The sequence below is a fragment of the Scyliorhinus torazame genome, chromosome 9, assembly GCF_047496885.1.
Source record: "Scyliorhinus torazame isolate Kashiwa2021f chromosome 9, sScyTor2.1, whole genome shotgun sequence".
Taxonomy (NCBI): domain Eukaryota; kingdom Metazoa; phylum Chordata; class Chondrichthyes; order Carcharhiniformes; family Scyliorhinidae; genus Scyliorhinus; species Scyliorhinus torazame.
This window is the reverse complement of record NC_092715.1, coordinates 271732125-271756675: the sequence shown is the minus strand read 5'-3', so window position 1 is coordinate 271756675 and position 24551 is coordinate 271732125. Positions and strand designations below refer to the sequence as shown.

Here is a 24551-nt window from a genome sequence, read left to right as displayed (position 1 = left end):
CTCAAACTGGAAAGAATAAAATTCTCCATTCGAGGAGCAGAGAAAGACTTCCACAACACATTGCAGCAATTCATCAGCTTGTTCCAAGATCTTTTGTGGTAACCAGAAACCAATAAGGGGGGGGGGGGGGGGGGGGGGTAGAAGAGGGGGAGGAAACAACAACTAGGATTCAAGGCAGGGAAGACTGATGAAAGAAATGGCAGTGAAGTACGCAGGTACCACCTCGCCAACAGTACGTGCAGTCGGCACCTAAAATGCACCTGCTGTATTCTAACACCAGGAGGCAATGCAGACAGCACAAGAACAGCACAGAGGGAGTGGCCAAAGTCAGGCGCCCCCAAAACCAGGGCCCGTACAATAATACCTGCATATTTGCAGTGCTGCTTATTATATAGGTATCACTGCTTCTTCTTGTACATTTCTATATTCATTTTGTAAAGATCCCTATGTTATTGTTTAATATTCCCTGCAATGTAACTGGAAAATGCAAACCAAAAAACAATTTTTTATAAAGTGGGGATGTTTGATGCTGACTGCACAGTGTTCGGTGGCATTTGCAACTCTTCACTTTCTGAAGTAGCTCATGTCCACATGTAACCAAGGCCTGGCCCTGGACAACTTTCACACTTTAGGTGATAAGTGCCAGGGAACATTTCTGCCACACAAGTGCCAGGTAATGACCATCTCCAACAAGAGAGAATCTAACTATCCCTTTCTTGACATTACACGTCATTACATCCACCTCTGTCAACATTCCAGGGACTCTGCGGCGCTGAGGACCCGGGTTCGAATCCCAGCCCTGGGTCACTGTCCGTGTGGAGTTTGCACATTCTTCCTGTGTCTGCGTGGGTCTCACCCCCACAATCCAAAGATGTGCAGGTTAGGTGGATTGGCCACGCTAAATTGCCCCTTAATTAGGAAAAAAAAATAATTGGGTGCTCCAAATTTAAAAAAAAACATTCCAGGGATTACCAATGACCAGAAACTTCTGGAGCAGCCATACAAATACTGTCAGACATTGAGAGGCTATTTTCCCTGGCTGGGAAGACAAGAACAAGGGGGAACAGTTCCAGGATAAAGGATGCAGATAAATGTCTTCCTTCAAAAGTATGTGAATCTTTGGAATTTTCTACCTCAGAGGGTTATGGATGCTCCATCATTAAATACATTTAAGGCTAAGATACACAGACGTTTCTCACTCAGATAATTAAGGGATATGGGGAGCAGGATGGAAAGTGGGGTTGAAACTGAAGATGAACCGTGACCATATTGAATGGTGGAACAGGGTCAATGGGCCTGTGTGGTCCACTCCTGCTCCCAGTTTTTATGTTCTTATGTCAGAAACTGGGTATTCTCCAGGGAGTGACCCAACTCCCCTTAACCTTTCCGTGATTTGCAAGGCACAAGTCAGGAGTGTGATTAAATATTTTCCATTTGCCTGGATGAGTGCAGCTCCAACAATGCCCAAGCAGTTCAACACCATGCAATATAAAGCAGAAGCTGAATGGGCACCATCTGAAATCCACCAGCTTAAACATTCACACCCTGCACGATGCACTGCAGCAATTCGCCAGCGCTCTTTCAACAACACCTTCTGAACCTATGACCTGTACTGCCTAAGACAAGGGCAGCAGGCTCATAGGAACAGCCCCATCTGCAAATTCCCCTCCAAATCACACACCATCCTGACTTGGAAATACACCACTATTTCTTTATCGGCACTGGGGTAAAATCCTGAAGCGCACTCCTTTACAGCACATTGCGAGCACCTTCACCACACAATTTCCAACAGTTCAAGAAGGTAGGTCGCCACCCCCTCTGCCATGAACAATAAATGCTGGCCTTGCGAGTGCCATATACATTGCATAAGCATAAACAAATTTAAAATAGCAAATACTCGATTAATGCAAGCCAGCGTAAGATTCCATCATCTCGTGTGCTTACCACAAAAGACAAAAACTGTAAACACTACTTGGTGATGCAATGGTTTGATTTGAATTAGAGACTTTCAAACAGTTGAACATCTAGAACTATCTCCATTTCATTCTGTTCCCTCACCTTCTCGCTCACATTGTAGGCGTATGGTTAGTTCCTGAATGGTGGCTTTGTCCATAGCAGAATGCACCCTCAATTGGTCCAGCTCTTCACCAAGGTTCATACTGCAAGATGACAAACCAGAGATCTGATTGTTAGCCTTCGGAAAAACCAGCTCCCACATCTAAAAGCATGCCAACTAAGTTCTACTTGTGATTCGAAACAAAATCAAATGAACTACAACCAACACGAAAGAAAATAGCTGAATGGGTGACAGGTGATTGCCGATAACACACAGAAATTTGAAATTGGTGTGAGTTTCCTCAATATTACAAAGAACAATTATAGTTGGTCATCTTCATATTTAGAAAAGTTTCCTTAATGCAAACTTGATTCCCATTATTTTACTGAATTGTGAAGTAACATATTTGTTGAGCACAAACCAGGCAAGGGAATATTTAAATGGGAGGATTCTGAAGTGTAGAGGCACAGAGGGACCTTTCAGTGTACGTACGAATTCCTGAAGGTGACGCGACAGGGAGATACGGTGGTTGAGAAGGCATGCAGGACACTTCCCTTATTGACTGAGGAATATAGTGCAAGAGCAGAGGGTATCCTCAAACTGTATTTAAAAAAATAGTTAGACAACAGCATGAGTACTGTGTACAATTCTGATCATTGCATTACAGGAAGAATGTGATTTTCGGGAGAGGGTACAGAAGTAATGCAGAAGGAGGTTGTTTTCTGTGGAAAAGAGGAGACTGAGGAGTGGTTGACTTGAGGTACATAAAATTATGGGGGTCGAGATAGGTTAAATATGTCAATAACTAGGGAGAACACATTAAAGTAATAAGGAGTACTTTGTTCACCCAGATCTGGGACTCACTGCCTGAAAGATTGGTAGAGACAGAAACCCTCATCCCATTTTAAAAATGCTCATATTATTGCATTTGAAGTGCTGTGACCTTTTTCATTCATTCACGGGATGTGGGTGTTGCTAACTGGGGCAGCATTTATTGCTCATTCCTAATTGCCCTTCAGGAGGTGGTGGTGAGCTGCCTTCTTGAGCCGCTTTATTCCATGTGGTGCACGTCCACCTGCCATGGATTTGACTGGTAACAGTGGTAAAACGAATCTAACAAGACATACTCGGATATGATCTGCCCAGCCAACAACAGGTGGAAATATGTCTTGTGACAACAGTAGCCAGTATTTAAAAGGCTGGATGACATACATCTTTCCAAGTAACAAGATAAGCAGACACCGTGATAGAATTAGATGTGAATCGCCTATGAGTAGGAACAGCTTACCTAGATGACAGGGAGATTAGTGAGGTATATATATGTTAATTTCTAGGATCAAGGAATGTGAGAAGAGCAGACAGCAAAATACACAGAATTCAGAATCAAAGGGTAACAATGGCATTATTACCACCGTCAGAAACAAGGAGACCAGTTTACATCTAGCAGCCTGGTGGACCAGTTTTACATCTAATAGCTTCCAGGTCTTGAGTCAAGGCAGTGCAGAAACCTTCGGAAAGGCAGTATAAATATCTTCACTGGACCAGGAAAAGATGTTTCCCGAACTTGATCATCAACCTGTAGGGTGTGGTAATTATAAACTGGACTTAACTTATAGATTTATTTACTTCAGATGTTGTTTCGGGAAAGGGGAAGTCTTAAGGAGTTCAGGGATCAAAGATATATTTTGGAACAAAGGATATCATAGATTATCATAGAATTTACAGTGCAGAAGGAGGCCATTCGGCCCATTGAGTCTGCACCGGCTCTTGGAAAGAGCACCCTACCCAAGGTCAACATCTCCACCCAACACTAAGGGCAATTTTGGACACGAAGGACAATTTATCATGGCCAATCCACCTAACCTGCACATCTTTGGACTGTGGGAGGAAACCGGAGCACCCGGAGGAAACCCACGCAGACACGGGGAAAACGTGCAGACTCCGCACAGACAGTGACCCAAGCCGGAATCAAACCCGGGACCCTGGAGCTGTGAAGCAATTGTGCTACCCACAATGCTACCGTGTTCTACATAATGTGTTTACTAATTCATTTACTTAATTGTCTTAGCGTAGTAGTCCTGTTTGCGTGTATTTGTCTTTTCTTTAATTTAGTCAATAGTCTTTAATAATTGTTACACGATGACTGGGCTGTTTATTTTCATGAGAGTTTTGTGTGACTCCTCACACCACTCCAAAAACAAACCTATACACCCCCATGAACCGGTGTTCAGAGTTGGGATACCCTCAGGGATAACATCAACATGGTTCATGACAACTCACAATGTTGTTCGGAAGAACATTCCAGGATTATGACCCAGCGACAGTGAAGGAATGGCGATATAGTTCTAAGTCGGGGTGGTGAGTGGCTTTGAGGGAAACTTTCAGGTGGTGGTGTTCCCATGCATCTGCTGCTCTTGGGCATCTGGATGGTGGAGATCACAGGTTTGAAATGTGCTGTCAAAGGAGCCTCGGTGAGTTTCTGCAGTGCGCCTTGTAGATGGTACTCAAGGCTGCTATTGTGCATCGGTGGCTGCGGGAGTGAACTCCATGGAATTATCCACCAAACTGGATGGTGGGATGAAATTGGATAGCTTTTTCTGCCCAAACAGATACAATGGGCCAAATGGCCTATCTGTTTCTAACTGTTCATCAGAATGGCATGTACATACACAAAAATAAAAGCACAACTTTGAGATCACTCTGAAATGCTTACTCAATTAAGTTATAAACTCATTAGTAGCACCTTGGCATTAATTATGCAATATCCGATGGCAGTTTTATCTTATGTAAAATTATTTAAATGTAATCTTTAATCGCTTTACCTAAAACAGCAAAATGTTTGAGGAGCATATAACTCTTGATTTTTTTAAATAATTTCAATAACCCATAGTTCTTTCATTACATCAAAATGTTGTTATGTTGAGTTCATCCAAAACTTTGCTGCCTGTTTACTAACCCAAGTCAGATCTCATTGGCAGAATTCACTCCTCTGGGACTAGGTCCTGTGGTGGGGAGGGGACGTTGCTGTTGTCAATGGAAAAGGTGTTGACCTTGGGTGGGGTGCTCTTTCCAAGAGCCGGTGCAGACTCGATGGACCGAATGGCCTCCTTCTGCACTGTAAATTCTATGATAATCTATGAAAACGTTGAGGGTTCAAGTCTTATTTCAGAGATTGGCGCACACAAATCTCTGCCGATAGATACTGCTGTGCAGTATGAAGAGAATGCTGCACTGTTCAGGTGAGATGTGACACTGAGGTTACACCTGTCCTCTTGTGGGAATGTAGAAGACTCCGTGACACCATTTTGAAGATCAACAGGGGAATTATCCCAGGTCACCTGGCCAATATTCATTTCTTCCTCAACATCACTAAAACAGATTATCTGATCATTATCATGGGCAGAATTCTGTCTAAAATACGCAGTGTGTCACAGCAGGCAGAAAAAGGAGCTCCTACAGCGGCTTTCACCGCCATATCGTTCAGTTGATTGAAATAAAAACTGTAAGGGGTGGGTCCCATGACGACCCGCTGGTGGGGCGAGCTTAATCAGAGCAAAGAGGCAGAGCCCGGGCATGACCGTCTCCCTGAGCGATGCACTCACCTGAACTCCTCTGGCTGGTTCTGCTTGCGTTATGCACACCGTGGGAGACCTGTCAGAATTCATTGACATGCCCTCGCGTCAACATGACTGCACAATATAAAGGGGGATTATCAATCCTGATAATTAGATGCTAATTTACTGTAATGGGCTTCATGATGTTCAACGTCGGGGTTTCCATTACGTCACTGGTGGGGACAGGGACAATCACGTCAAGCCTTTACGTCTGTGTGAAACAACATTTGGGTCTCTCGTGAGATTTTTTGCTCCGATCACCGATCCCACCCAATGAAAATAGTAGCGGATCATTCCGCCTCCCCTCCAAAATGTTGCTGCTCATGGGAGTTTGCAAAGTGCAAATTGTTTGCTGTATTTCCTACATTACAACAGTGACTACATTTCACAAGTATTTCATTGGCTCTAAAGCACTTTGGGACATCCTGTGGCTATGATAGGCGATATACAAATGAAAGCCTTTCTTTCCTCTTTCACTCATCAACTCTGTACACAATGATCTAAATTGGTTCCCAACACTAAAATTCTCATCCTGGTGTTTAAATGCCTCCAGGACCTCACTCTTTCCTGTCTCAGTGACCTCCTCAAGCTGTACAATATATCTATGAAGAGAAGAAGGAGTGAGAGACCGGGACCAAGAACAAATTATTTCTCGAGCAGTGTGTGAAATGGATCATAGAATCCCAACAGTGCAAAAGGCGGCAAGTCAGCCCATTGAGTCTGCATCGACCCTCCGAAAGGGCATCCTTTCCCCGTAACCCCACCTAACCTTTGGACACTAAGGGACAATTTATCATCACCAATCCACCTAACCTGCATACCTCTGGACTGTGGGAGGAAACCGGAGCACCCGGTGGAAACCCACGCACACACGGGGAGAACGTGAAGACTTTGTACAGACAGTGACCCACGGCCAGACTGGAACCCGGGTCTCTGGCGCTGGGAGGCAGCAGTGTTAACCTCTACGCCATTGTGCTCTGCTTCAGATCTCAACAGTTGTTCAACCTCACAGCCCAAGTGAAATTACAGAGCTTTGAGTTCTTCGCCATACTGCAATAGAATACCATTGCCCACCAAGTCAAAATAAATGAAATGGTTGAATATTCAAGCCTTTCATGGCACATGCTCATGTTCTGATCATTTTTTAAATGAAAGTGACCAATGCAGACAAAGTTTTACATGCTTCGAGCATCTGCTTGCAAATGGACTCAAATACAGCAGATAAATCCTATATTAACGGGAAAGGACCTCATACTTTCAATATGCAGTTGTTTGCAATGCACACACCATACTGTCCAAATAAAAAAACCTGGGTCAACACCTCATTCAGTAATTCTGGAAATTCTTTCACAGAATATTTGAGGGGATGACCGTTTATCTCATTATGATATTAACAGTAATTAGTGGAAGCTGTATCTCATGGATTAAATTTTCTCTCATGTTAGAGAAGATTAAAGTGATGCAACCAAACTTTTTTTGAAAACATTTTTGTCAACCTTCCACCAATCTTGACAATCTTACCTGACTCGAGATATATCCTCTGTTAACCAATTGCATTTAGTAAATCCTCAACACAAGATATGCGTTGGGCACCATTCCAAATATCATAGAACATAGAACATAGAAAATACAGCACAGAACAGGCCCTTCGGCCCACGATGTTGTGCTGAACCTTTGTCCTAGATTAATCATAGATTATCATTGAATTTACAGTGCAGAAGGAGGCCATTCGGCCCCCTGAGTCTGCACCGGCTCTTGGAAAGAGCACCCCACCCAAACTCAACACCTCCACCCAACACCAAGGGCAATTTTGGACACTAAGGGCAATGTATCATGGCCAATCCACCTACCCTGCACATCTTTGGACTGTGGGAGGAAACCAGAGCACCCGGAGGAAACCCACGCAGACACGGGGAGGACGTGCAGACTCTGCACAGACAGTGACCCAAGCCGGAATCGAACCTGGGACCCTGGAGCTGTAAAGCAATTGTGTTATCCACAATGCTACCGTGCTGCCCTTAAAAACAAATAAATCTACACTATATCATTTTACCGTAATCCATGTACATATCCAATAGCTGCTTGAAGGTCCCTAATGTTTCCGATTCAACTACTTCCACAGGCAGTGCATTCCATGCCCCCACTACTCTCTGGGTAAAGAACCTACCTCTGATATCCCTCCTATATCTTCCACCTTTCACCTTAAATTTATGTCCCCTTGTAATGGTTTGTTCCACCCGGGGAAAAAGTCTCTGACTGTCTACTCTATCTATTCCCCTGATCATCTTATAAACCTCTATCAAGTCGCCCCTCGTCTTTCTCCGTTCTAATGAGAAAAGGCCTAGCACCCTCAACCTTTCCTCGTAAGACCTACTCTCCATTCCAGGTAACATCCTGGTAAATCTTCTTTACACCTTTTCCAAAGCTTCCACATCCTTCCTAAAATGAGGTGACCAGAACTGTACACAGTACTCCAAATGTGGCCTTACCAAAGTTTTGTACAGCTGCATTATCACCTCACGGCTCTTAAATTCAATCCCTCTGTTAATGAACGTGAGCACACCATAGGCCTTCTTCACAGCTCTATCCACTTGAGTGGCAACTTTCAAAGATGTATGAACATAGACCCCAAGATCTCTCTGCTCCTCCACATTGCCAAGAACTCTACCGTTAGCCCTGTATTCCGCATTTATATTTGTCCTTCCAAAATGGACAACCTCACACTTTTCAGGGTTAAACTCCATCTGCCACTTCTCAGCCCAGCTCTGCATCCTATCTATGTCTCTTTGCAGCCGACAACAGCCCTCCTTACTATCCACAACTCCACCAATCTTCGTATCGTCTGCAAATTTACTGACCCACCCTTCAACTCCCTCATCCAAGTCATTAATGAAAATCACAAACAGCAGAGGACCCAGAACTGATCCCTGCGGTACGCCACTGGTAACTGGGATCCAGGCTGAATATTTGCCATCCACCACCACTCTCTGACTTCTATCGGTTAGCCAGTTCGTTATCCAACTGGCCAAATTTCCCACTATCCCATGCCTCCTTACTTTCTGCAGAAGCCTACCATGGGGAACCTTATCAAATGCCTTACTAAAATCCATGTACACTATATCCACTGCTTTACCTTCATCCACATGCTTGATCACCTCCTCAAAGAATTCAATAAGATTTGTAAGGCAAGACCTACCCCTCACAAATCCGTGCTGACTATCCCTAATCAAGCAATGTCTTTCCAGATGCTCAGAAATCCTATCCTTCAGTACCCTTTCCATTACTTTGCCTACCACCGAAGTAAGACTAATTGGCCTGTAATTCCCAGGGTTATCCCAAGTCCCTTTTTTGAACAGGAGCACGACTCGCCACTCTCCAATCCCCTGGTACCACCCCTGTTGACAGTGAGGACGAAAAGATCATTGCCAACGGCTCTGCAATTTCATCTCTTGCTTCCCATAGAATCCTTGGATATATCCCGTCAGGCCCAGGGGACTTGTCTATCCTCAAGTTTTTCAAAATGCCCAACACATCTTCCTTCCTAACAAGTATTTCCTCGAGCTTACCAGTCTGTTTCACACTGTCCTCTCCAACAATATCGCCCCTCTCATTTGTAAATACAGAAGAAAAGTACTCGTTCAGGACCTCTCCTATCCCTTCAGACTCAATACACAATCTCCCGCTACTGTCCTTGATCGGACCTACCCTCGCTCTAGTCATTCTCATATTTCTCACATATGTGTAAAAGGCCTTGGGGTTTTCCTTGAACCTACCCGCCAAAGATTGTTCATGCCCTCTCTTAGCTCTCCTAATCCCTTTCTTCAGTTCCCTCCTGACTATCTTGTATCCCTCCAATGCCCTGTCTGAACCTTGTTTCCTCAGCCTTACATAAGTCTCCTTTTTCCTCTTAACAAGACATTCAACCTCTCTTGTCAACCATGGTTCCCTCACTCGACCATCTCTTCCCTGCCTGACAGGAACATACATATCAAGGACACGTAGCACCTGTTCCTTGAACAAGTTCCATATTTCACTTGTGTCCTTCCCTGACAGCCTATGTTCCCAACTTATGCACTTCAACTCTTGTCTGACAACATCGTATTTACCCTTCCCCCAATTGTAAACCTTGCCCTGTTGCACGCACCTATCCCTCTCCATTACTAAAGTGAAAGTCACAGAATTGTGGTCACTATCTCCAAAATGCTCCCCCACTAACAAATCTATCACTTGCCCTGGTTCATTACCAAGTACTAAATCCAATATTGCCCCTCCTCTGGTCGGACAATCTGGGTAACCCAGCTATTCTTGTCCTGTACCTTGGGTGTGGTTACCTCCCTGTAACTCTTCTCAATCACCCCCTCTGCCTCCCGGATGATCCGAAGTTCATCCATCTTCAGCTCCAGTTCCCTAACACGGTCTTTGAGGAGCTGAAGTTGGGTGCACTTCCCGCAGGTATAGTCAGCGGGGACACCAGTGGTATCCCTCACCACCCACATCCTACAGGAGGAGCATGTAACTGGCCTAGCCTCCATCCCCTCTTACCTGACAGAATATAGCTGCCCTGTGGACTAACTAGATCTCCGCCCTCCGACTCTGCTCCCAGTCAGCTCCACTTTCTGTAAACTCCTGGCTCTCTTCTCACTCTTTGCGGAAATGTCGGAAACAAAATGAAAGCAGCACCTTACTCCCTCCTCACCTAACTCCCTCGGTCACCAAACTCTTACTATAGCACTCAAAATGCATCAAATTCAGCACTCAGTGCAAACCTATATCATATGGTGTATATACTGCTTTCTGAGATTTATAATCTGGATCTGTTGTAATTTTGCACCAGAACCTGATTTCATGCGATTTTGAGCTAAGGGAGAAAGGGTTTTTAAAAATCTTTTGGGACATGTTCATAATTCTCTCCAGAGTGTATTTATTCCATTCAGCATGGTATTGTGCACACTATTGCCCAGTCCATTTCTGGGGTTGCTGGCATTCAAAAACTCAAACCACCCTGCACTGAAATAGCATTGAGATATCTACAAAATCATGTTATTGTTTCATCTTGGTCAGTTCAAGATCAAACATAGATGGAGAATCCTGTAAAATTTAAACTGGATTTCAGAGCCAGCTTTGACAAAGGGTCATCTGGACTCGAAACGTTAGCTCTTTTCGCTCCCGACAGATGCTGCCAGCCCTGCTGAGATTTTCCAGCATTTTCTCTTTTTTTTCAGAGTCTTGTAACTGTATTAGAATTGGAGTATTAGTACACTGGAATAAATGGCATTGCATACTTATCAATCAGAGAACATTGATAATCTGTAACATCTGTAACATGTTCAGAGTATTATACTGAAAGATAGTCCTGACCTTTACTAAAAAGCTGCAATATCCAACCATCTACTGTAGATCGTCTATAAACTCGTAATTTCAGTAAGTACAATACACTAGCACGTGAAACTGTCATCATGCAGTAATTTCTAAATTTCACAAACGTCAGTTTGAAAGGAGTTTATGTTTCACGGGCTCAGAATCTTTCGAAAATCCTTACCCCAAACAAGGAAGACTCGATCTCAAGAGATGCAAACTTAGCCTGGCCTCCTCTGACCTGCCATAATACTATTATAACCATGGAGCAGAGAACAGATGAGCTGATAAGATCAGCAGACAGCATTTATTTCACACATACTTCAGCAAAAGTGTTTGAAAGGCTGGTGGGAATTCACAGTTGCGACCATGTGAGTGAAAACCTCAGGAAGCGGAGTGCTCCAGATGCAAGGTGATCTAATTTCACTGCTCCAAGTAACATGCTTCATTCCGAATTTTACTCTACAGCTCCAAAGTATCCTGCCACAAATTCATTCCAAGGAACGTGCTCAACATCATTTCAGTTGCTTTTCCTAAATGCTTTGAACATTCGTGAGTTCTCTTGCATTAATATGTTTCCTCTCCGATACAAACGTCTAGACTGGAGTAAAGTGGGACGTTTTAGCAAGGGATTATTTATGGAGTGAGTGGCATGCTGAAAACAGTCTGGTCAGCCATGAAATAAAAAAGATGAACTTCTGTTTGCACATATTGAAAAAAGCATTTCTATGATACTGGAACAAACCACAGGGCACTGTATGGATTATCGACCTCCTTTGTGAGTTGCTTTACAGTTTATAGTGTTATAGAACCCAGTGGGGTTGAAATTTTTGAGCCTTTCTAATTAATTCCTTGGTAGCTTGACAATAAGCGGAAGCTGCACCAGGATTTTCCTCCCCTTCACAGCGTGTTCTACAACGGCGGAGGGCAGCTCGCCACTAACCGGCAGCGGTCCTGCCATTGTCACCGGGATTACCGGTTGAACGCGTTCCGCGGCGGGGTTGCGCTGTTGCCGTGAGAATAATTCCCGCCACCGTATGCCAGCTTTGCAGGGGGGTCGCTATAGGTCGAGTGTGAGTTTGGATGGTAACTTCATCTCCCTCAGAGTGGTGGGGCTTCAGGCTTCAACTTCTGGAAATCCTACCCACGCACGATCCCTGAACACACATCCTTCTCTTCCTGTCTCCCTTCATGTGCTATCTGAGCTCATTGTGTCAATGAGGCTCAGCTAAAGTTCCCTCTAAACTGCTGATCACCGAACATCCCATCCTAGTCCCATACTAACCGACAACATGAACGGTTCTCTCTCCTCAGGTACTGTCTCTCCCTCTCTCTTTAAATATATCATCACCCCTCTCCTCAAAAACAAAACAAATCTTCACTTCAACGCCCTTGCAAGCGACCATCCAATCTCCAACCTCACTCTCATCTTCAAAGTCCTTGAATGTGCTTTTGCCTCCCAAATATATGCCCGTCTTTGCTCGTACTCATTGCTTGAATTTTTCCCATCAGGATTCTGTGCCTGTCATAAAGTAACAAAACAGCAAAGTGACAGATGACATCCTATGTGACAGCAGAGGGGGTAAACTTTCCCCCTGTGTCCTTCGCAACCTGTCTTCATCCTTTCACTACACCATCCTCCTCCGATACCTCTCCACTGCCCTCACCTGGTTCCTTTCTAATCTAATCATAGCCAGAGAATCTTATAATGGCTTCTCTTCCTGCTCCCGCAATCTTGTCCTCCACTGATCTATCCTTGGTTCACTCCATCAACTATATAATGCCCCCTGGCACATCACACATACACTGACGACACACAGCTACACCTCACCGCTACCTCACTTGACCCCACCATTGTTGCTGAATTATCGGATCGGACTGCTTATCCAACATCAAGCACTGGATGAGCAGAAATTTCCTCCAAATGAATACAGGGAATATTGAAGTCATCCCCAAACTGTATTCCCTTACCATAAGCTCCATCTCACTCCCTGGCAACAATATGAGAGTAAATCAGTCTGTTTGCAAGCTTGGTGTCACTTCGACCCCAAGAAGAGCTTGCGACCACATATTATAATAATAATCTTTATTGTCACAAGTAAGCTTACATTAACACTGCAATGAAGTTACTGTGAAAAACCCCTAGTCGCCACATTCCGCGCCTGTTCGGGTACAGAGGGGGGAATTCAGAATATCCAATTCACTTAACAGCACATCTTTCAGGACTTGTGGGAGGAAACCGGAGCAACCTGGAGGAAACCCACGCAGACACGGGGAGAACGTGCAGACTCCGCACAGACAGTGGACCAAGCCGGAAATCGAATCCAGGACCTGGAGCTGTGAAGCAACAGTGCTACCCACTGTGCTAATGTGCTGCCCATATCCGTGCAGTCACTAAGACTGCCTGTTTCCAAATCCATATCATTGCCCTATCACCCCTCTCTCAGCTTATCTGCTGAACATAGAACATAGAACGATGCATCCTCATTTATCAATTTACTACCTCCAGATTCAACTATTCCAATGCATAAGACCATAAGACATAGGAGCAGAATTAGGCCACTCGGCCCATCGAGTCTGCTCCGCCATTCAATCATGGCTGATATTTTCCTGCCTTCTCCCCATAACCCCTTGATCCCCTTATTGATCAAAAACCTGTCTATCTCTGTTTTAAAGACACTCAGTGATTTGGCCTCCACAGCCTTCTGCGGTAAAGAGTTCCACAGATTCACCACCCTCTGGCTGAAGAAATTCCTCCTCATCTCAGTTTTAAAGGATCGTCCCTTTAGTCTGAGATTGTGTCCTCTTGCTTCTAGTTTTTCCTACAAGTGGAACATCCTTTCCACATCCACTCTCTCCAGGCCTTGCAGTATCCTGTAAGTTTCAATAAGATCCCCCCTCATCCTTCTAAACTCCGAGTACAGACCCAGAGTCCTCAACCGTCCCTCATACGACAAGCTGTTCATTCCAGGGATCATTCTTGTGAACCTCCTCTGGACCCTTTCCAAAGGCCAGCACATCCTTCCTTAGATACGGGGCCCAAAACTGCTCACAATACTCCCAAATGGGGTCTGACCAGAGCCTTACACAGCCTCAGCAGTACATCCCTGGTCTTGTATTCTAGCCTCTCGACATGAATGCGAACATTGCATTTGCCTTCCTAACTGCCGACGGAACCTGCACATTAACTTCAAGAGTATCATGAACAAGGATTCCCAAGTCCCTTTTGTGCTTCTGATTTCCGAAGCATCTTCCATTTAGAAAACAGTCTATGCCTCCATTTCTCCTTCCAAAGTGCAGAACCTCACACTTTTCCACATTGTATTCCATCTGTTACTTCATTGCCCACTCTCCTAGCCTGTCCAATTCCTTATGAAGCCTGCCCTGCTTTCTCAATACTACCTGCCCCTCTACAGATCTTTGTATCATCTGCTAATTAGCATACCTGGCTAATTTCCAATAGTCTGCTTTCTACTATCTAGATACCATCAAAGACTCTGCTGTTCATCTCTCAACTCATACCGACTACTGTTTCCCTATTGCCTACATGGCTCACTTGACCTGCATAGTTCCTAGTCAAGCAACATCACGATTCTAAATTCATTTTTGTTTTCAATCTTTCCATTGACTCGGTTATCTCCTGCAGCCCTACAAGCCTCAACATACGATTCTAATTCTGGCCTCTTGTTCATCCCCCATTGTAATCACTGCACCACTGGTGGCCACATCTGCAGTTGGCTGGGCCTCAAGCTATGGAGTATCATCCTACCCCCCGCACACCTTTCCACCTTTTCCATCGCTCTGTCATATTTTCCTCCTTTAAGATACTGCTTAAATCCCACCCTTTTGACCAATCTTCAGTCATTTAACTAATATTGCTGTCTGTGGCTTGGTGTCATATTAGGTTTTATAACACTCTTGTGAAGCACTAGGACATTATAATACATTGGCCGAGATTTTCCCATAAATCAGCAAAGGCTAAATGTCGGACGGGGTAAAACGACGTTGCAGCCGGGGACAGCAATGGCGGCTCTCTCTGCCGTATAGGTCTGGGACTTTAGAAAGCAAAACTTCAAGAGACAGGTCCACGATCTATTCCTGGCAGAACAGTCTCTGATTTGCAGGCCAGCCCCCTCTGCCACACACCGCCCCCCCCCCCCCCCCCCCACCCCCCCCCCCCCCCCCCCCCCCCCCCAACATAGTCAGCCAAGGATCGGGTGCCATTTTTCAAGGCTGCCTTAGCACAGAGGGAACAAAGACGTTCACCCAACAACCCACCTCCCCCAAATCCCGCCCCAGCACTGCCAAGGTACTGCCCTCTGCACTGCCCTGGCCCTCTCCCCCCCGAGTGCTGTACTCACCTGAGCTCCCCTGGGCGGTCTGCTCGGCAGGTACACGCCTCGGGAGACCAGTCGCGATTCACACATTCTGCCATCACGCACCATGGATGTTTTGACACAGAGAGGGATGATTAAGGCATAGGGGCCTGATAATTATATGTTAATACATTCAAATCATGTTCCTGATGTTGAATGTCAGGAAAGGCACCACAGCACTGTCAGGGGAAAGGGACAATCGCGTCACACATTAAGGACAAGATAAAGCACGACGACTTTGCAGTTTTCACAATATTTTTCACTTTCGGCGCAGAACCCATCCGACTTGATCAGAACGGAAAGTCCCAGCCATTAACGCACTGTATAAACATACGCTATTGTAGAACCTAACACACAAATTAATTCTGTTAAAGTGATATAGAAAACAGACACCAGAATTTAGGAACAGAGGTAACCCATTCAGCTCTAACCGTTTAGCTCTGCTCCACCATTCAAGTAGATCATGGCTGAACTGCAGTTTTACACCACTTAATCCACATCTCCCGACATCCTGACACAATAAAAATCTGTCGATCTCAGTCCTGAAATGTTAATCATCCACAACCGGTCCCAAATTTCTTCTATCCTGTGTGTGATAAGCTTCCTGATTTTACTCCGAAATGGCTTAGTTCTAATTTCAAGATTATGCCCTTGTGTGGCCTGCAGGAAACAAATTCTCTGCACCTACTCTTTTGAATCCTTTTTTAATACATTTTTCACGCCGCAATCTTCTAAAATCAAGGATTGGGCAACCTGTCCGCATTAGCTTAATCCTTTTAGCCCTGGAATCATTCTGTTGAATTTCTGTTGAACACCTTCCAAGGTTAATATCCCTCTCCGAGGTACAGTGCCCAAAAAGGAATGCTTATCCAGATGGGGTCTGATGAAAGCTGTGCACAACTGAAACCAAACTTGTTCCAACACAAAAGCTCAATACTGAGGATGCTGGAAATCTGACATCAAAACAAAAAGTACTGGAAATGCTCAGCAGATCAGAAACATCTGTGATGGAGCAATTAAAATCAGAGAAGATCAAGAGGTCAGAATTAGAGGAGTGCAGATATCTGAGAGATTTGTGGGCTGGAGAATAGAGGAGAGAGCGAGCGAGAGAGCGACGAGAGAGCGAGCGAGAGAGCGAGCGAGAGAGCGTGCGAGAGAGCGTGCGAGAGAGCGAGCGAGAGAGCGAGCGAGAGAGCGAGCGAGAGAGAGTGTGCGAGAGAGCAAGCGAGAGAGCGTGCGAGAGAGCGAGCGAGAGAGCGAGCGAGAGAGCGAGCGAGAGAGAGTGTGCGAGAGAGCGAGCGAGAGAGCGTGCGAGAGAGCGAGCGAGAGAGCAGTGCGAGAGAGCGTGCGAGAGAGCGAGCGAGAGAGCGAGCGAGAGAGCGTGCGAGAGAGCGTGCGAGAGAGCGAGCGAGAGAGTGTGCGAGAGAGAGTGTGCGAGAGAGCGAGCGAGAGAGCGAGCGAGAGAGCGTGCGAGAGAGCGAGCGAGAGAGCGGCGAGAGAGCGAGCGAGAGAGTGTGCGAGAGAGCGAGCGAGAGAGCGTGCGAGAGAGCGAGCGAGAGAGCGAGCGAGAGAGCGTGCGAGAGAGCGTGCGAGAGAGCGAGCGAGAGAGCGAGCGAGAGAGCGTGCGAGAGAGCGTGCGAGAGAGCGAGCGAGAGAGCGTGCGAGAGAGCGAGCGAGAGAGTGTGCGAGAGAGAGTGTGCGAGAGAGCGAGCGAGAGAGCGAGCGAAGAGAGCGTGCGAGAGAGCGAGCGAGAGAGTGTGCGAGAGAGAGTGTGCGAGAGAGAGAGCTGAGGCATTCAAGGTTTTAAACAATGGTGAGAGTTTTATAATTGATGCGTTGCTTCGCCAGGAACCAACGCAGCTTTGAGGGAGAACGAGATGATGAAAAGAGAGGCCATTCATGGTTGTGTGCGCAGCAGTGCAAGGCATTCAGTGTGCACCTCAGCAAGGTGAGAACAGCGTTTCAAGGAATACTGGAAAGTATAGGAGATAGCCACAATCATGGATGGGTCCAAACACAAAGGGTGGGTTGGTACCTGATCAACAAGGGAAGAGTATCAGAAAACATCAAAGGTAAACAAGGTAGAAGAAAGAGAGAGTAGAATGTCTTCAAGGTGGAAGAGAAGATGAAAATCAATTAAAATCTGAAATAAAACAGCACTGCTGGAAATACTCAACAGGTCTGGCAGCATTTGTGGAGAGAGAGACAGACAGTAAACGGGGTTGGTTTCCAGCGTTCGTCATCAGAGAGGAACGGAGATGCAGACGAAATCACGGAGAAAATCTGGAAACATGATTCTCTCCGGAGGGATTGAGTTTCCGATTTTCCCCAAATCTGAAGCATTAACTCTGTTTCTTCCCCCCCCCCCCACACGCTGTCAGGCCTGCTGCACTTTTAAGGCATTTTCTGTTTTAATTTCAGATTTCCAGCATCTGCAGTATTTCAATTTTGTATCTTTCCAAATTATTTTCAGTAGAACGTGGCTTCTTCAACAATGTAACTAACCTCTGACTCACTGTGAACGATGCTACAGGCTGTGTACCACTTTATTTTTTTGCAATTAAACGAAGTAAGTAAATAATTATGGAAATTTCCCACATTATCTATCTTTATAATTCAAAATTGCTTAACATACCCAAGGTATCTCCATAAATTACACATTCCTTTCAGGTATCCCCTTACACCCTCTCTGCTTTTTTGTCTTCTCGAGGGCGAAGGACACTCATTTGTCCCAATATCCACAAGCAAGCTAGATAAAAAGAAATTAACTAAGATGTCCCTTTAACTGGATTAAATTTCATTAAACTCAAAGTCTAACACAATTAGTTGCAGCAAAACCAAAAAAAGATTGTTTGGTTGAAGATCCCCAAGTTACTTGTGGCTATCTTCTTCATTCCACCTGTAATTGAGGAGCTGTGCTTCTCCCGCTGCCTTCCTGCTGCTGCTTTGCTGTCCGAGAAACTGATTTTGGATCTCATAAATAACAGAATTCATCAGAATTGTTGCATAATCCTACATGCTTTAATGATTAAAACACAGAAAACGCTGGAAATATTATCTATCTCAAGGAGCATCTCTGCATCGGGGGGAATCGGAGGTCGGGGATGGGGGGGGTCGGGACAGGAGATTGGGATTATTGGGGGGTGTTGCCGGGAAAGTGTCAGAGGAAGTCTGCACTTGCAGGAAATTGCCATAAAAACCTTTACCTGTGAAGGTCCCAGAGGAATTGCCCACTCATCTTTAGGGGACACCCCTAATCCAATGCTGGGCAGGTCGGAAGTTATGCCTATTAACTCAAAAACGCAAGATTATGAGCATTTCTCAAGCAAATTGCTCCTTTCCCTTCCATTTCTGTTTGAAATAGATCTCTCTCTCTTTTTTCATTGGCAGCATCTCGGGATTGAGGATGACTTGATTCCACTCCAATTCGATGGGAATCAAATTCGATAGCTGATTAGTCCAATGCACAATCTGTGGGCTCTGGCATATACTGGGCAGGTGATGCTTGAAGTATTGGATGGAGGTTTATGCATTACCTCCAATACCTCAACTTCACCTCCACTTGTTCCCAATGAAATTAAGTGGGGATGGGAATAGAGGGATGCGGACCACGGAAGTGTAGAAGATTTTAGTTTAGTCGGGCAGCATGGTCGGCGCAGGCTTGGAGGGCCGAAGGGCCTGTTCCTGTGCTGTACTTTTCTTTGTTCTTTGAAATCTCTCAATGTGTTAGGTGCCTTCCCAAATGAATCTTCACCATTTTGGTCGGTCACAAACCAGGGACTCCATGTGTTATCCCTTCAGGGGTGTTTGAGGACATCTCAAAAGCATTTCCACTGTCTCTTTCTGTGACCAAGTTCCAAACAGTTGCAAACAGGTATCAGGCATTAAAAAACATGTGCTGTCCAGCCATGGAACTGAAGGCAATTATTGGACAGGGATAGGGCGGAGAGTGGGGATGATGGGACTAATGGTGTCCTGCAAGGGTCTGCACTTGGCCTCTGTTTTTCATTCAATTTAAAAAGGACTTAGAAAAAAAGAGCTCTACATCCAAGTTTGTTGACAACATCCAATTAGGAGGCATGGTGAAACGTGCAGAAGGGATCAGAAACTTGCAACCACCCATTGGGAGATTAACATGTACATAGATCCCTGAAAGTTGCCACCCAGGTTGAGAGGGTTGTCAAGAAGGCGTACGGTGTGTTAGCTTTTATTGGTAGAGGGATTGAGTTTCGGAGCCATGAGGTCATGTTGCAGCTGTACAAAACTCTGGTGCGGCCGCATTTGGAGTATTGCGTGCAATTCTGGTCGCCGCATTATAGGAAGGATGAGGAAGCATTGGAAAGGGTGCAGAGGAGATTTACCAGAATGTTGCCTGGTATGGAGGGAAGATCTTATGAGGAAAGGCTGAGGGAGGCTGTTTTCGTTAGAGAGAAGAAGGTTAAGAGGTGACTTAATTGAGGCATACAAGATGATCAGAGGATTGGATAGGGAGGACAGTGAGAGCCTTTTTCCTCGGATGGTGATGTCTAGCACGAGGGGACATAGCTTTAAATTGAGGGGAGATAGATATAGGACAGATGTCAGAGGTAGGTTCTTTACTCAGAGAGTAGTAAGGGTGTGGAATGCCCTGCCTGCAACAGTAGTGGACTCGCCAACACTAAGGACATTCAAATGGTCACTGGGCAGACATGTGGACGATAAGGGAATAGTGTAGATGGGCTTTAGAGTGGTTTCACAGGTCGGCGCAACATCGAGGGCCGAAGGGCCTGTACTGCGCTGTAATGTTCTATGTTCTATAGGAGATTAACACCTTTGGCAGGTATAGTTTATTGTGTGGATCTTTTCTCTCTACCTGAGGGGTCAAACAAGGCATTTCAATAGCCAGTGTCAGGAGGGTAATGAAATACTCTCCTCTTGCCTACAGCGAGATGAGATGCCCTCTCAGCTGGATGTAAAACATCCCATGGCACTATTTTGAAGAAGAGTAGGAAAGTTCTGGCCAATAGTCACCGCTCGATCGAAACACTAAAAACTGGTTATCTGGTTAACCCGTTTTGAGCCACTTTGATGTTTGTGAGAGTTCGATATGTGCAAGCCGGCTGCCACACTTCCTGTGTTAGAACAGTGACTATACTTCAGGAGCACTTCACAGACTATAAAATGCTTTGGACTGTCCTGAGCCTGTGAAAGGTGCCTCAGACAAGCAAGTCATTCTTTGTTGCCTTCTGGCTGAGCAAGAAACCCTGGAGTTTAATCAGGGCAAAGAATGTTTCAGTTTAGGAGTTGAGCAAACAGCAGCTTTGTGGTTTTGGTGCTGTGGTAATAATCCAGAGACCTGGCCTAAATATCTAGGGGAATGAGTTCAAAACCATGGCAGCCGATTCATTTAAAATCAATTCATAAAATAAATCTTGAATAAAAAGCTAGTCTCAGTAACTGCGACCATGAAAATGACAGATTACCTTAAAATCCTGTCTGGTTCACTTATGTCCTGAGAAAGGAAATATGCTGTCCTCAACTCTAACCCTACAGCAACGCAACTGGTTCGCAACTGCCCTCTGAAGTGGCCAATAAGCCACTTAGTTATTTTTCTAAGGCCACAAAGGAATCCACACTGAGTAGTTCAAAGAACCTTAGTTCATTTACAATAACTATTATATACGTCACATGCTAGATCCCAACTGGGTCTGTCTCGTCAGTGCCCATTAGGCCGGCTTTAAATACGATACATCTGTGTATCTCACAGGGGAGCTCGTATTCCGCAAGGAAGTTAATTGTTCACCCCCACGCCCCCACCCCACCCACCCCAGTCTGAAGAATCCTCCGACATCATGGGGATGGGGGGCATCGAGCTATCTCAGCGTCAGGCAGGGCATTGCGCACTCGAGGCGTCGGATCGGGCAGCATTAATCTGGAAGGCGCACACCGCCTCCGACTGGAGTGTCAAGGTGGATGCTCCACCACTGGCTGTTGTACTGTTGCACCCCATCGGAGACTTCTGATGCTTGAATTTCCATTTCCAAATCAGTGTCCACGACCTCTCTCAAATCGGCATCTTGACCCTTTGGAGGGTTCCACGATGGCCTGCTGTGGCATCAGATGAAAACCTTACGCTCACGAGGAATTTTACGAGGAATTGGCCGACAGGACTGAATGTGATCAAGGTGCTTCCGCATGATCCAACCTTTGTTTTGGACTTTCTAGGAAACGAGTGGTCCGAGGATGAATGTGCTAAATTGGGGGAAGGCTACTTATAACAATATTAGGCGGGAAATGAAGAACATAGATTGGGGGCGGATGTTTGAGGGCAAATCAACATCTGACATGTGGGAGGCTTTCAAGTGTCAGTTGATAGGAATACAGGACAGGCATGTTCCTGTGAGGAAGAAAGATAAATACGGCAATTTTCGGGAACCTTGGATGACGAATGATATTGTAGGCCTCGTCAAAAAGAAAAAGGAGGCATTTGTCAGGGCTAAAAGGCTGGGAACAGACGAAGCCTGTGTGGCATATAAGGAAAGTAGGAAGGAACTTAAGCAGGGAGTCAGGAGGGCTAGAAGGGGTCATGAAAAGTCATTGGCAAATAGGGTTAAGGAAAATCCCAAGGCTTTTTACACTTACATAAAAAGCAAGAGGGTAGCCAGGGAAAGGGTTGGCCCACTGAAGGATAGGCAAGGGAATCTATGTGTGGAGCCAGAGGAAATGGGCGAGGTACTAAATGAATACTTTGCATCGGTATTCACCAAAGAGAAGGAATTGGTAGATGTTGAGTCTGGAGAAGGGGGTGTAGATAGCCTGGGTCACATTGTGATCCAAAAAGACGAGGTGTTGGGTGTCTTAAAAAATATTAAGGTAGATAAGTCCCCAGGGCCGGATGGGATCTACCCCAGAATACTGAAGGAGGCTGGAGAGGAAATTGCTGAGGCCTTGACAGAAATCTTTGGATCCTCGCTGTCTTCAGGGGATGTCCCGGAGGACTGGAGAATAGCCAATGTTGTTCCTCTGTTTAAGAAGGGTGGCAGGGATAATCCCGGGAACTACAGGCCGGTGAGCCTTACTTCAGTGGTAGGGAAATTACTGGAGAGAATTCTTCGAGACAGGATCTACTCCCATTTGGAAGCAAATGGACGTATTAGTGAGAGGCAGCACGGTTTTGTGAAGGGGAGGTCGTGTCTCACTAACTTGATAGAGTTTTTCGAGGAGGTCACTAAGATGATTGATGCAGGTAGGGCAGTAGATGTTGTCTATATGGACTTCAGTAAGGCCTTTGACAAGGTCCCTCATGGTAGACTAGTACAAAAGGTGAAGTCACACGGGATCAGGGGTGAACTGGCAAGGTGGATACAGAACTGGCTAGGCCATAGAAGGCAGAGGGTAGCAATGGAGGGATGCTTTTCTAATTGGAGGGCTGTGACCAGTGGTGTTCCACAGGGATCAGTGCTGGGACCTTTGCTCTTTGTAGTATATATAAATGATTTGGAGGAAAATGTAACTGGTCTGATTAGTAAGTTTGCAGACGACACAAAGGTTGGTGGAATTGCGGATAGCGATGAGGACTGTCTGAGGATACAGCAGGATTTAGATTGTCTGGAGACTTGGGCGGAGAGATGGCAGATGGAGTTTAACCTGGACAAATGTGAGGTAATGCATTTTGGAAGGGCTAATGCAGGTAGGGAATATACAGTGAATGGTAGAACCCTCAAGAGTATTGAAAGTCAAAGAGATCTAGGAGTACAGGTCCACAGGTCACTGAAAGGGGCAACACAGGTGGAGAAGGTAGTCAAGAAGGCATACGGCATGCTTGCCTTCATTGGCCGGGGCATTGAGTATAAGAATTGGCAAGTCATGTTGCAGCTGTATAGAACCTTAGTTAGGCCACACTTGGAGTATAGTGTTCAATTCTGGTCGCCACACTACCAGAAGGATGTGGAGGCTTTAGAGAGGGTGCAGAAGAGATTTACCAGAATGTTGCCTGGTATGGAGGGCATAAGCTATGAGGAGCGATTGAATAAACTCGGTTTGTTCTCACTGGAACGAAGGAGGTTGAGGGGCGACCTGATAGAGGTATACAAAATTATGAGGGGCATAGACAGAGTGGATAGTCAGAGGCTTTTCCCCAGGGTAGAGGGGTCAATTACTAGGGGGCATAGGTTTAAGGTGAGAGGGGCAAAGTTTAGAGTAGATGTACGAGGCAAGTTTTTTACGCAGAGGGTAGTGGGTGCCTGGAACTCACTACCGGAGGAGGTAGTGGAGGCAGGGACGATAGGGACATTTAAGGGGCATCTTGACAAATATATGAATAGGATGGGAATAGAAGGATACGGACCCAGGAAGTGTAGAAGATTGTAGTTTAGTCGGGCAGTATGGTCGGCACGGGCTTGGAGGGCCGAAGGGCCTGTTCCTGTGCTGTACATTTCTTTGTTCTTTGTTCTTTGAGCCCTGTCTGGCGGAGGATAGACCCAGAGATCCACTGGGCACCGTCCGTGTCACCTGGTACAAAGCGTCTGGGCAGTCAAAGTCGAAGAATAGGGCAACACCCTTGCAGCTCCTGGCTGTGGCGTACCTTTGCACCTATGTCGGGGAAACTCACACTCAGGCAGGTTCAAAACCTGCAGCTCAACAACATGTCAGCCGGGACTACCCCAGTCATTGTGTGCGGGGCAGTCCTATAACAAAATAAGAAACGGGCCGTACTGGCGTCCATCAATCCACAAGACTGCTTCTCGAGGCCTCTTTTGAATTCCTGCACCGCACACTCCGCTGAACCTTTCGAAGCCAGGTGGTATGGGGCAGTACGGATATGCCTTCCCCCTTTCACCTTCAAAAACCTGGAGAACTCCTCGTAAAAGGAGTCCCGTTATCTGGTACAAGCACTTCAGGGATGCCGTGCTTGCTAAATGCTAACCACAACTTCTCGATGGTAGTCCAGGTGGTCACCGCCATCTTGTGGATCTCCAACCATTTTGAATGGTCGCCGATCATTAAGAGGAACATTGAACCCTGAAATGGGCCTGCAAGGTCGGCATGCAATTGTTCCCACGGTCGTCCTGCCATTCTCAAAGGTGAAAAGGCACAGTCGGTGGGAGCTTTTGTTGCTCCTGACAGTTAGAGCATTGTTGGGCCATCTTCTCAATGTCCGCATCCAAGACC

At 45.8% G+C, this 24551-nt stretch overlaps 1 protein-coding gene across 8 annotated transcripts in view; it reads right to left on the bottom strand.

Annotated features, from left to right (window-relative positions):
- The window catches only part of cntln (centlein, centrosomal protein), a 725020-nt gene that overhangs the window by 417740 nt on the left and 282729 nt on the right, over positions 1-24551 (bottom strand). For all 8 annotated transcript variants that reach the window (XM_072517511.1, XM_072517513.1, XM_072517506.1 and 5 more), the window contains exon 14: positions 2059-2159. In XM_072517511.1, the coding sequence (XP_072373612.1) occupies positions 2059-2159 (101 nt within the window). The remainder of the gene's footprint in view (positions 1-2058; positions 2160-24551) is intronic.